We start from the raw sequence: 14,744 nt of genomic DNA on the forward strand, positions 1-14,744 counted from the left end.
TATGTGTATGTGTATATATGTATATATATATATGTATATATATATATATATATATGTGTATGTGTATGTGTATGTGTATGTGTATATATGTATATATATATATGTATGTGTGTATAGATATATATATATATATATATGTATATATATGTGATGCTAACCGTTAACCCTGTCATTGTGTGTCTGTGACTCCGGTCCCACAACAGCAGTCTCATGATAAACAGAGAGAGAGAAATGCTGAGTGAATCAATACGCTGCACACACTCTACAACAAAATTATATTTTACCCCTTTTAAGAGTAAAGTTGCTGTGATTGGACAAAATTGCAAGGTCGTGCAAAATTCACAAGGATTGGCTAAATTTTCGTCAACTGTTACGATTGCAACATCACAAAATATTGGAGGTATTACTATGTGCCATAGACTCCTGCATGGGAGCAATTTTCAAGACCCGATGCAGTACGTGCAATACTGCAGCCACCTTGGCCCAAACCATCGACACAAAATCCATGGCTCGACCTGAAACTGCAAATCCTATAATAACCATGCACTGTTCAAAAAGTTTAATTAAAGCAACACTTAACTTTCTGGAAATTTTACACTTTTCTTTGTTTAGGTTAAAATGATATTAATAAGATGATGGCACACTAAAATGTAAGTGAATTCCACCAAAAATAAAACCATTCTCATATGGTTCTAAGAAAACTCAGACCAATCATTGCATTCGGTCCGAATGCAATGATTGGTCTGAGTTTTCTCCTGTCCAGTCTGTCTTCCCCACGTGGAGGCCTCCGACTGACGTAACCGCTCGTGCAGCAGTTGCTAATGGCTAACATTAGCCTACTGTAGCATAGCCTCTGAAACATTAACGTTATCTTCCTTGTGCGTTTCCACTTACTAGTAACGTTAACGCTACTATCTAACGTTAACTGTAACCTTATTCTAAAACTCATTAGTCATCACTGACTGAGTTTTAAAAATCCGGGGTTGCGTTTGTAACGTTACACTCACTGTCCTCTTCCGTGTATCTAATGTTACCTTGCCAACACCTACGTCTATCATAGACATAATGAGGACGTAATGGAGGAGGGGGGAGTAGGCCTTTGGAGGGAGGTGGAGTTGCAGGAGGAGGGGGATGGGACTTTGGAGGGAGGCTGGAGTTGTGGATGTTCAAATTTTTCTAAGTGCTCTGTGAAATGCAAGAAAGGTAAGAGTTGCTTTAAGCAGCAAGTTTCAGTGATCATTTTGGGACATTTCAAACACCAGACAAGATAATATATTTTAAAACAACTATAATTTAGGAAAAAATAAATACATTTCTTGTCATAATGTTGAGCAGCACATCCTCCCAGTTAGTAACACACCTGATTGAAGTGGCACTCATTCCAGCTGGCACAGAAGAAAGAGCCGACACACAAAGTCAGCAAACAATGGGCTTGGAGCCGAGAGCCTCAGACAAGAAATGATAAAGTATTGAGAGAGGCGGCTAACACGTCGGTTTTGGTGTTAACATTATCACTCTGAGAAAGATTTTGGGGTATATACCTAAAATCAACTTTACAGTAAACAATCTGATATACCTATATTTCAATGGAAAGACATTGTTGAAGGTCACGTGCTTTAATTTGATGTTTGACTTATTTTGCAAATGTGAATTGTGATATTTGTGATATTGGGCTTTATAAATAAAATTGAAAAATTGAATTGAATTGAAATGACTTGCCAATGCCCATATTTGACACAATAAGTATGTCTGAAAAATATATGAATAGGAAATGAACCTGGTACATCTGAGATGAGCCCACTGAGCCCATAACAAATAGTGTGATATATAGTCCATCAAGCAAGTTTAACAGTGTGGCTCTTTTCTACATGGTCAGATCTGCTACAGTAAAGATGAGCACCTTGTTGCTACGTTTCTCAGTGTAAATGAAGACAGGACGGAAAACGGGAGAGAAAAACAACAGAATGGAGAAGGTTGAGGCAGCAGAGTAATTGTGCCCGAGTGATTCAGCCAGCAGAGTTTTTGTCTGGTTTGTTTCCATGGTTTCACATCGGTCCCCTCATCCTGTTAAAATGTGCACTGAGGACATTTTCTGAGAACACAATGAAGTCAGACCACAGGTGCACAGATTTGCTCTCCATGTTGATTTGATTGTTTCCTCACTCTAAGAATATACATATACAATTGCTCGTGTTTGTACTGTTGTTGGTTGTTTGTGTCAGAGTTGTTGCATGTTCATACATCATGGAGCCGACTGTTTGTTTATGTATGTGACAAATAAAGCCTGAACTGAACTGAACTTCTCTATCGTATCGAGATTATTTCCCACCCAATAGTTATATCATAACTATGGGAATTATGCCCATCTGGGATAATCGACGTGGAAAATTAATAGTCTTTAAGACACACCAATTTATGTGGCCGGCATGCACCAGGCTATAAAAGCCCCGACCCCCCCCAATTATAACTACTGGGTGGGGAGATAATTTCCTCACTCAGAGAACCAAGGTTACAATGTAACCAACACTAGCAGTAGGCTTAGGGGAAGCTTAAAATAGAGATAAAATGATATGGTTTCTGAAGGCTGATCCACATGTATTCAGCTTTTAGTTGCATCATTTTAATGTCAAAAAGTAAAATCAATTAATCATATTTTGAGTTTCTTCCTTTATCTGGAAAAAGACAATATATACTTGATTGAGTTTTCTGATATAATAATAGAAAAACAGTAGAATAATGTAAATTTCTGCATTTTAAAATTCCATCAAAATGATCCATCACAGTGAAATCATTTTAAGGCTGCCACCAGCAGCACTTGTGAGTGAGAGGTGACTTATTTTTTCCTGTGAATGTGTGTGAATGTGTGTGGGTGTACTGTAGCCTGCCCACAAATAAGATGTTTATGTGTAAACAAGTTAAGTCTTTTCTCTTCCTGTCAAACCTTTTTGGCGCTGTATGATGCTACTAAAAGTGAAAACTACTGAAAATCAGTCATAATCGACAGTACTTTGCAATAGAGATATAATACTAATTTTAAGATAGAATTATAGCTGCTGCTCAGCAATGGTCGGGGCCGGGCAATTTTTGGCAAAATTAGGCAATTCTGAGCAACACACACACTAAAACAAAGCATATCACAACATAGAAGTTACATCATATAATTATGGCATGCATTTCAAATTTGTGGATGAGTGGCTGAAGTGATCAGACTCATAATATACAAAGGAAAGAAAAAACTCAAGAACAAGAAAGTAAGAATAACATTAACTGCTAGCAATTATGAACAAACATTGGTGACAAAGATGAAAACATTTTTTTAAAATGTAAAAGTAGCTATTGGATAGACTCTGCATATTGACTGATAGCTAAGCCAAATAAACAGGGAAAAGAGACAAGGGATAACAGGGAAAAGTGTTGATAAAGAGTATTTGTCTCTCTGCAAAACTGCCTGGATCATAATTATTTTAACCTTAGTAGTCTCTAATCCACATAGCATGATGCCTGAACATAGGACTTTCACATTAGAATGTCCGTTCTGCCTGAGCTGAGGCTTGAACTCACAACTTCTAAGACTGAGGTCTGTCTTCTATCGTACTGAGCTAACTGGCAAGTGACAGTTCATGTGTGGCTTCACAAATTGACTAAGCCAAGCATCAGGGTGCCAGACAGTAGCCATCCATGCCATGGAAAAGCAAATTTCAAAGTGAAAGTTCCAAAGCTGTAGCACATATGGTTGATTTGTTATGAATTTTCAAAGTTTTGAAATTTAGAGGCTTGCTGTAGCGCCACCATAAGGACTACTGTCTTGTGTTTCCAGTTGAGGACATCTGGCATGGGACTGGACCTTTATGAAAAGTTTGGGAAGATTTCTCATATGGAAATGTTGCACGAGCTGAGGCTTGAATTCACAATCTTCAACACCAAGAACCATCCTCTATCTCACTGAGCTAATTGGCAAACAGAAATGTCACATGTAGCTTCACAAATTGACTAAGCCAGTCACCTGTGTGCAAGGCAGCAGCTGTTAGTGTGTAAAGGCAGATTTCAAACGGCTGTCAAAAATTCAGTTATTAAGACAAAAATCCGAAAATACACAAATTGCATCTAGACAGCATGGAGATGATGTTTGTTTTTAACAATGTTTTTTGGCTCCATAAGTGAAAAACTGATGTTTAAAAATGCCATTTTTGCATTGACTCCAATTGTTCACATTAGAGCAACATTCAAAATGCTGTAAAAAAATCAGTTTTTGAGATAAAATTCTGATATTTTCCAAACATCATCTACCATGACTCCAAGATTTTGTCATTTTTTTAATGAACACTGAAAATGTATTTAGCAAGAATTTGCAAGTATATGTTTACAATACCGTTTACAGTCAAACATTTTGATGCACTGTAGGTTCAATTTTTGATAAATCAAAAATCTGTATGGATCGCTTGTGTAGGACAGTCTGAAGATGCTCTGTAGCAAGTTTGGTGTCAATTGAGCAAAAATTGTGGGAGGAGATAAGTTTAATAAGTTTTACAGTTTTTGAAAAAAACAGAGTGATGGACTTCATAATTTGCAATAGGTTTAAATGTACAAAAGTTTCTTCAGTATTGGGCCTACATTTTGGTGAAAGTTGCACATCTGTAGCACATATGGTTGATTTGTTGTGAATTTTCAAAATTTTGAACTTTAGAGGCTTGCCGTAGCGCCACCATCAGGACTATTGGCCTGTTTTTGCAGCTGAGGCAATCTGGCATGGGACTGGACCTTTGTGCAAAGTTTGGTGATTTTTCGCGCATGGGAAGTAGGATTTTCTCAGAAGAAGAAGCTTAGGCTGCCCGGACCCTAATAATGTTTTGATAGAAAATATGGTAAGAGTGGGGTAATATGAACAATAATGAAGTAATAATACAAATTAATTATTCCTCCTTGAGGAGCTAGATGGCTTAATGTGAAATGTCTGTGCAGCGAGTGAAAAGTTTAATTGATGGAAAAACAGTAAACTGGAAGTCACTGAAATTTAGTGGCAAATGAAAACAGTATTTTTATTTTGAGAAAAGTAAAGTGAGAGCTGCAGGGTGGTGAGTTTGACGAGACTGTTGAACTGATGGGATTGGGCCTGTGGAAATGTACGTTATGCTGAATTATCAAGACAACAGGTAAACATGGAGAAAGTATTGCATTTACAGCAAATTAAAAGGAGACCAGAAAACAGGGACTCGCATTTGCGACTAAAAATAGTTTTGTGCGAGCAAAAGAAATCATTCAGGAGCACGCTGCGCGAGTACAGATTTCAACCAGCAGCAGAAGCGAAAGGCGAATCCTGTCGGTTGTGGGTTGAACAGGGGTCACAGACACAGACACAGACAAGAATGTATTCCTGTCAAATACCTCGGCCATGTGTTCCGCGGTGCAAGATAACGGCTTACCAGCGATGGAGAAGCCCGGCTCCAGGTCCAATAATTTCCTCTTCTTGGTGTCATGACTGCCCAAAAGTACCTGAACAGCCAAGTGGTGGCGGCACACAGGTATGTGACGTGTCAGAGGAGAAATGAGCCGTTCACATTTCTCTCTTTGTGGCAGGTAATGGTCCACAAATATCACCGCACTTTAGGGACTGTTCTTTACTTATGAAGGGACTGTTCTTTACTCAGGGGAGGAGGGGGGCTGGTTGATTATTATTTTATTAATTTATTTTATTTTGATCCCCCCTATGTTAATCACTTATTGAAGCTGTTTTTGAAGTATGAATAAGTCAATAAGTAATTTATTCCATTGAAATATCATTGATGTATTATAGAAAAGTGATTTATCTTTTTATAAATGACAAAAGGCACATCTGCCTCATTTTTGCTGTGGTATCGTGATACTACTCAGAACCGTGATACTTTCACTGGTATCATACCGTGGGTACCGTGACAACACTACAATCAACATTGTTTTCTTTTATCCAGGATCACCATCTTACCTTAAAAGAGTACTTCACTAATTTGTCATTTCACTCCTATAAAAATACAATATAATAAATAATATATTATTTTCAAACATATGATGTCTTTCTTTCACCCCACACAATCTTTTCCCTTGCCAATTGCTGTTGGGAACAGTTTGCCCTCAGGCAAATTTAAGCCAACTTGTTTTGGTTTCATCAACTATAATTGAGATAAAATGATTTAATCTTGTGGCTCTTCTAAACTTTCCAAATGTTGTCACACCGAATTGATCAAATCTTGATCGGGGTATGAGTCATTTCATGGGGATTGTGACGCTCAAAGAAAGTTGATTTACAGACGATTTACAGATGTCTCTCTCCCTATGTTAGTCCAAAGTCATTTTGGGCCCACTGGCATCATGTGACGGACTCCGGAAATTGCAGTACCTCTGTCTGGTCCCTACGAAAACTTCAAAGCCAGATGCACTTCCTGTGGGCCTGGTTATGGTGGCAGCAGCAAATGTAGCATGGAGCCTCTAGTGTGCAGCAGAGATTAGCCAGAAGATTTGGCTGTTATTGGGCCATTAAATGGCTGTTATCAGTAGTGATAAGCATCTGATACAGGTTAACAGGGGCCTGACATGCCTTTTATTAGGTTGAGAAGGCCATTATTAGGCTATGAAATGGAACTTTCTGCCAGGCAGGGCTTTCATAGGACTTAGGATGGGTCACACACAGGACTTTCAACCAGAAGACCAGGATTTGAGTCCTATATGTGTCCTATTCATGCCCAACCATAATCTTTTTCTAAACCTAACCATGTCATTTTGGCTCCAAAACCTAAGGAAATTGAAACTGAAACCTAGCAAACTGGTAACAGCCATTGACTGGGCTGATAACGGCCTTATGAACCGACACGTTATCACTCCAAACTCCTCAAATACAGCAGCTTGGTCAGTTACCATACACTTCAAACTCTGACGCTCTAGGTACCCTCTAGCATCAATTTTGGATGTATCAGTTTCACTGTCAATTTCCACTTGTTACATGCCACAGTGTCTTTCAAAATAAACTTCTCTCTTTACATGAAATGTAAGTTTTGCCACTAAAACTACTTTAGGTTTAGGCAACAAAACTGCTTGGTTAGGTTTAGAGAAATTATCATCGCTTGGGTGAATTAACTACATTTGTTACAGTAACTTAACGAGTTTGTGACTTAACTACTATGTCATGTGACGAACGCCTGTGACTACATTACGTGGTTGACTTTTGATTACACACAAGACAAGAACACCAGTCTCCTGGGTAAAAGTCCTGTGTGTGTTTCATCCATCCACCACCACCACCACTCCCTCTCACCTCACTTTTTCTTCTACATTATTGCCGTGGACTGGATCACATTGAGTTAGCTGAATGCATGGTGCATCTCACATAGGGCTGCTGACCAAGCTGCCATATTTGAATAATAGCAAGTTGTCTGAACCTACCAGTAGGTGTAGCAGGCCCCTACCCATATCTATGAGACTTATAACCACAGATAATGGTCATTTATATCCTGATTGGGTGGGGTAGCAGAGGTCCAAAAGGTCTGTTAAGCTCACCTCTTTCAAACAAAGGTTTTTTTCATTTTCAAACTTCAGAACCAAATACGCTGACTTGAGTGACTTTACTTGAGGACATTTATCAGATTTTCCCTCCCCTTCCAAAAACCCATAAACACACTGATGTGTAAATTTGCTCTTCAACCAACCAAGCACGTTAAGTTGTCTGAACTTAAGCCAAATCTTAACCAAAGACATGTATGCTCAGAAAATTGTTTTTGTAATATGGGTCACTTTGGACGGCAATGACAAATAACTTATTTTGTTGTTTAAATATGAATACTGTTGATAAATCTATTAAACACTTATGTGCTTTGCACTTTCACTTCTTGTCAGTTGTTTCCTGAGCATGTGTGTTTTTAGTTCCTTCAACAGTTGTGGTTCTCCTGCTGGTTTTTGCAGCAGTTTCTATGCTTCATTAGGATTATTGGTTCAAAGTGCTTTGTGGGAACAGCTTCAAACAAACAGCACTCACTTTCTCTGTTTTTACCTCTCCCTATCGCTCCCTCTCCATCAAATTGGCCCACCTTCCCTCAGTCTCTCTCTTCCTCTCTCTCCCTTTGCTAATTTCTTCATCTTTTTTTATTTTTTGCCTTTTCAGCGCCTACCTACACTCCTCTGTCAGTTTCACCCCCTCACATCCTGTCTCCATCTTTCTCCTCTCTGTTTGTCTGTATCTTACTCATTGTCAATTCTTTCATCTTTTCACATCCCTCTCCTCCTACTTTCCCCAGTCTCTCTGATGTGTTGTTGGGCAGACTGAAGCTCTGTGTGGTGGTAATGAAGCACACTGAAGGCCAGGAACAAGCCCGGCACCTTTACACTAGCACACACACACAGGAGGTACCCCTGAGGCCAGAGGGGTACATGAAAGAGGGAACCGAGTGCCAGGGCTATACAGACGATCCATGGGTTCCCAGATCACAGCACCTGTCGGTGTGTGTGTGTGTGTGTGTGTGTGTGTGTGCGTGTGTGTGTGTGTGCGTGCGTGCGTGCGCGCGCGCGTGTGCGTGCGTGTGTGTGTGTGTGCGTGAATTCTAGTGGCATCGATGCTTTCAGGACAGAATTGGACGATGTGACAATCAGCCTGATCTGAGGCAGTTGTTAATGTGACTGCAGACTTACCACAGTCAACAGATGTGATGGCATGCATCACAAACACACAAATGCACCGTTGGTTTGAATTTTGTAAGAGAAATATCCTTCAAAATATCTTCTTGTACAGACCTGCTGTCAGTTTCTGAAAACATTCTGCTGTGTGAACAGGCTTGCTATTTTTTGTTTTCTTTTCCTTTTGTTATACATAGTTATCACCTGCTAAATAACTATTTATATATCAGTTGCTGACCACGTGTTACATTGAATTCAGGAAGAAAACAAAAGGACAATCCCCAAAAAAGTCGAACATTCTTCATGAATTAACATAAAATGTATTTCAGCAAGACTATATCAAAACATCCATTTATAAACTCTCAAATACCTGTGCAGTATAATCCAAGTCTCATTTATCCAGTCATATACTCAATACTTCCCAAACACATGCATTTTCCCTGCAACATTACAATTTAAAACATGTCAGTTAGGGCTAAGCGATATGGCTTAAAAAGAGTATTGCAATATTTTTAGGCCATATCGCAATACACAACATATATCTTGATATTTTGATATCTCCTCTTAAGTATTGTAGACTACTAAAATACAAAATTATTAAATGAATGAGATACAGTTACAATAAAGTCAAGTAAAGTAGCTATTGTCACAATAAAGTTAAATGTTACATTTTGCAGGTTACACTGGTGGTCCATGGTCACAAAGTGAAACTAAATGGTCACTATCTAGAGCCCTGACGATCCAACACTATTTTTCACTTGTTAAAAGTTAAACTTAAACTGTGCCACCTTTAAACATGAGGATTTGATTACTGTGAACAGGAGACAAACTAACAGCTCTCCATACTACATTTAATGATATTTGCAAGTCACACTTGTGCTCTGTGGTCGCAAAATGCAACTGAATAGTAGCAGTTTGGAGCCCTGCTGAAAAGGCACACTCTTTACCTGGTCACACTATCACTCAGGACAAAGTGATCTGGATAGGCAGAGAGGTGTGTGTGTGACGTAACATGTTTGTGAGTCTTTCTTTATTTGTATCTGGGAGAGGGAGAGAGCCATAGGAGAGAGTGATAGAACTAAAACACTGAAAAGTATCTAATAGTATGGATGTGTTTATAAATCATATGTATTATACACATATACATATACACACATATATATATATATATATATATATATAGGAGCCCGGGATTGAATATATATATATATATAAATATGTATACACACATATATATAGTGTATATATATACATATTACAGTATATAGGCTGCATGTCGAAGTATCCTTGAGCAAGATACTGAACCCCAAATTGTTCCCGATGGCTGTTCCATCGGTGTGTGAGTGTGTTAAAAACTGAGTAGCAGGTGGCACCTTGTATGGTAGCCTCGGCCACCAGTGTATGAATGTGTGTGTAAATGGGTGAATGTGACTCGTAGTGTAAAAAGAGCTTTGAGTGGTCACTAGATGACTAGAAAGGCGCTATACAAATGCAGGTCCATCTATATATACATATATATATATATATATATATATACAAACATTTTAGTGGCAATTGTGTTTTATATTGTAACGTTTTTGCAAAAATGGATGTGTTTGGGAAGTTCTGAGCCTAAGACTGGTAAAATAAGACTTGGATTATACTGGACAAGTTGTGTGGGAGTTTGTAAACAGATGTTTTAGTATAGTTTTGCTGTTGTTAAATGTAGACCCTGTTTCCTAAATTTCGTAAAGAATGTTTGCCTTTTTTGGATTCTCTATCCATTGTAGAGCCATATAAGAAAAAAATCTTCAGGGATTAAAGGTAACTCACAGTGACTAGCTGACATACAAATGGTCATTTTTTGAGTGAAGTAAGGTTACCGTAATTGCTGAGATCTGGGAACATGGTGACACTATTACCCTTTTCCCACCAAAATTAGCACATATATGCAGTTTTTTTAAAGGTGGCAAAACACGCTAAAAATAGGCAATACTTCTTTCCCACTACCAGTAGATGAGTCACGTCACATTTTAAATATGTTGCTATTTACTCTCTCTTTCAAACTCGGTGCCAACTAATATGAAACAATGTTCAAGCACTGCTTGGATGGAGACAGGTAGGATGTGTGGCTGGAAAAAGGGCAAAAACTAGTGTGTCCACTCTGGTGTCATGTTTTAATCACTGCTGGTCAGAGCTGAAGCTGATAAATACCCATGGCTACTGCAGTAATTTGTCCTGTGAATGACTGTTGATTGTAACCTTTCCCACTATAGACAAAAGCCAGTTGTCAGTGGGTGTGAGTGTGTTTTTTTTGTCCAGTGGGAGAGGAGCTAATGACAACAAAGTTAGACAGTGCAAGAAACACGAGCAGTCAGACAATTTTTTTTCAATTTTTTTTATATACTTTTATTAATCCCCCTGAGGGGAAATTCAATTTTTTTCACTCCGTTGTCATTAACACACAGGTCTGAAAGACACACACATGCACAAACAGGATCTATACATGCACAAAGTGGAGAGATGTCAGAGTGAGGGGGCTGCCTTGGTCAGGTGCCCCGAGCGGTTGGAGGGTTCAGTGCCTTGCTTAAGGGCACCTCGGCAGTGCCCAGGAGGTGAACTGGCACCTCTCCAGCCACCAGTCCACGCTCCATATTTGGTCCAGACAGGGACTCGAACAAGCGACCCTCTGGTTCCCAGCTACTGCGCCCAATCAGACAGAATGTACATAAGCCAACAGTTCAGCCAGACTACCAGCCTGAAAAGTTGACATAACACACTGACATAAACCCACATGATACTACAGAATGAAGAGAACTGCTTGATTGGACGAACTCAACTGGTGTCTCAGCTTTGAGTTGGATAGTGAATTGTGAATTTTGTCCTCCATTTTTTACAGTATATTAGGTCTATGAAGGTCACAGAGAATGAAAACTGAACTGGCTGAGTTCTCTCAACAGCAGAAGATGAATACACTCCATGTTATCTTTAGACTCTCAACCTTTTATACATACATTTTCCAAGTTTATCTCTTATGTATGCCAAATAAACATTCAGCTATATATCATTTAAGTTTTTTTTTCTTTTACTGTAAAACATTTAGAATGTTTTTTGATGACTCATCTTGAACTTGGAGGCATGTACATTTTTTTATCCAATCAAATATAATTTAGTCTGCCTAGCTAAGCCAAATCATCAAAAAAACATACTGAACTGGTTAGCCGCAATAGCTAGCAGAGTGATAACATGGTTCACAGGTTTCTGGAAGTATGTTTTGGGCTTGTACCTTAAAGGAAATGGCCACTTTAGAATGAAAATTCAGACAGGACTTACTGACCCTCATGCCGACAAGAAGTCCAGTGTAGTTTTTAAATCTACAAAACTCGTTCGGGGTATCGGAGGATGACAGCTAGCCGGAATAACAGCTACCCTTGAAGTGCACAGAACCCACATTTTGAAAATGTAATAAAACTCTGCTAAAGCATTTCTAAAATGTCAAAACGGCTCGTCCGTCGTAATCCAAGTGCCCTGTAGCCGTGGCATGCAAAATTGACTTTAAAAGATGTAATTTACTCCACTTTAATAGCAGAATTTCTCAACGTGGTCAGTTACCCTGCCCTGCAGGCCTGCTGTGTTTACATGGCAACTCACGCGAGACTCAAGAACTAGCACCACCACTAGCCATCAGCTAGTCTCGCCATCAGCTAGGCATAAAACTCCAGCAAAGCTACCACAGGGAGGAATCTGGGAATCTCCTATCTTATAAGTGCATTAAACAAACTTATGCAAACTTATGGCCCTATCAGCCTAACATTTTCTGTGCACATTTATGACTGTATGCTCAAAGATCTCTTCGATTCAGAATTGTTGAAAAAACTGATTATTGACCGTTGTATATCATCATTGCCTGCTGAACCCTCACTCCTCTTAACCTGCTGGTAGGGACTACAATTTTTCAGGATCGGCTCAGCTAAAAACATCAAATCTCTCTTAGAAAAAAATTGACAATGCACAAGTGATACAAAATTTTAAAAATGTATAATACAAAAAAATATCATGCCAGCAAATGCCACTCAAATGAGTTCATTGCAACCCACAGGCAAGTCCCTGAGTGTGTAACAAGCAGACTGTAAGCGCATTGTGAACCAACAATGAGCCTGACCGACCACACCTCATTTTAAGATCTACATGCCGATGGGTGCACAGATGGGCGCAAACACATTTGCTACTTACACAAAGTGGACATTGGCCTTGAAAATGACAACTGCATCGGTCTGAAACTGGCAATGACATGAGCTGTGCGCTGCTTTACACCATGTGTAAGATAAGGCCCTATGGGTTAGTCTATGTACTTCAAGGAAAGCAAAAACGCAAAGCTCAAACCAGTCATATGACACTGTTGACCAATTAGCAAGGACAGGTAAACCAGGTGGTGAGAAACATTTGAGTTGCCAACCGGTCAGCCAATACTCTGGCTATCAAAGCAAAATGCTAAAATTCTTTTTGATCCTAAACTCTTGCCTTCACAAAAATACTAATTGCGTTTTGAAGTATGCTGCCAACCTTTGGCTTTCTGCTGTTGATATGGAACAAAACAGCTAGTTAAAGTAAACTATGTATTGGTTCAAAGTAAGACAAAGATCCCACTTCCAAATTATACATTTCTTCTCAATGCTCATCAACTTGACAGTTCTCTGGCAGTAAAGAACTGTGGATTTGGCGAGGGTATAAAAGAGCACGGCAGGTAAATGATATTCAAATGTGTCATCTCTTCAGAGAGAGAACTCAGCGCTCCCTCAGGAACTGTCTGATGAATATTAATATGTGGTAACAACAGTAGCAGAGTGCCAGGCCTGTCAGGTCTGGAGACAGGTTTCTAGTTTGAGGGCAGAGAGCGTCGCTTCTCCTCCTCTCACAGCTTTGTCAACTTGTTTCCCTCTGTGCTACATGGGAGCTTTGTCGCTGGGCTCAGGATTTCTCTCCGCTTTGATATCTTTCCCCAGTTTGCCTTTGGTGTGCACTTCACAGGCACTGTGGCAGCACTCATTAACACACTCTTGACAATTGTTTTCCTCCCCTTTAATGCCACTATACTACCTGCCACCCCACCTAATTGTCCCATGAGGGACATGGCAACAATGGAGAAATGGCCTTAATTCATCTTTAATTAGCATTTGCACTAATGGCTGATAAAGTAGCATATTAATGATGCTCTTATAGAGTCATTGTAAACTGGAAACAAGAGCAACAGTGTAGAATTCAGATAATAAGGGCTCTCTTGTTTGGATTACTTTTTAATATAAACCCAATTCCAAAAAAGTTGGGACGCTGAAAACTTAAATAAAAACAGAATGCAATGATTTGCAAATCTTTTTGAGCTATATTAAATTGAATACAGCACAAAGACAAAATACTTAATGTTCAAACTGATTAACTTTATTGTTTTTTGTAAATATTCTGTAATTCTCAATTTGATGCCTGCAACACATCCTAAAAAAGTTGGGACAGGAGCAACAAAAGACTGGGAAGTGGAGAGATGCTCAAAAAACACCTATTTGGAACGTTCCACAGGTAAACTGGTTAACAGGTGAAAGTATCAGTAAAAGGTATAAAAGGGGCATCCTTGAAAGGATAAGTTGTTCACCATCAAGGACGGCATGATGTGCACCACTTTGTAAAAAACTGAGTAGGCAAACACTCCAACAATTTAAAAATGTTTCTCAGTGACAATGGCACAGAATTTAGAGATTACACCATCTCCAAACCATATCAGCAAAAGATTTCCAGAATCTGGAGAAATCTCTGCATGTAAAAGGCAAAGCTGAGAACTAACACTGAATGGCTGTGACCTTTGACCCCTTAGCAGGGGTGAAAGTAAGCTGGTACGGTCCGGTACTGCGTACCACTAAAAGATTCAATCGCGGTATGCAGTACCAGGAAGAGGAGAGAGTGGCTGCCTGCTAAAGCCCACATTCAGAACCAGTCACGGCCGCACTTTACGCCGGTGCTGCAGCGATCGTTTCGGCGTCTGGTCTATTTTCTGCGCAAGCCGTGAGCGAATGTGTCAAGTCAGACAGGAAGTACCAAAGGAACAACAACAGCATCCGGTCAATTTTCAGAATAAAACACAT

The 14,744-nt window shown here is 39.3% G+C and overlaps 1 protein-coding gene across 3 annotated transcripts in view; it reads right to left on the reverse strand.

Annotated features, from left to right (window-relative positions):
- The window catches only part of prkcz (protein kinase C, zeta), a 227,194-nt gene that overhangs the window by 32,602 nt on the left and 179,848 nt on the right, over positions 1 to 14,744 (reverse strand). Inside the window, exon 17 of one of the 3 annotated variants that reach the window (XM_050065365.1) lies at positions 11,215 to 11,316. The exons of the other annotated variants lie outside the window; for them this stretch is intronic. Within the exon in view, the coding sequence (XP_049921322.1) occupies positions 11,314 to 11,316 (3 nt within the window). The 3' untranslated portion in view covers positions 11,215 to 11,313. Of the gene's footprint in view, positions 1 to 11,214; positions 11,317 to 14,744 lie in introns of those variants that run through there. 3 annotated transcript variants of the gene reach the window in all.

Source organism: Epinephelus moara, chromosome 16 (genome assembly GCF_006386435.1).
Source record: "Epinephelus moara isolate mb chromosome 16, YSFRI_EMoa_1.0, whole genome shotgun sequence".
Lineage (NCBI taxonomy): Eukaryota > Metazoa > Chordata > Actinopteri > Perciformes > Serranidae > Epinephelus > Epinephelus moara.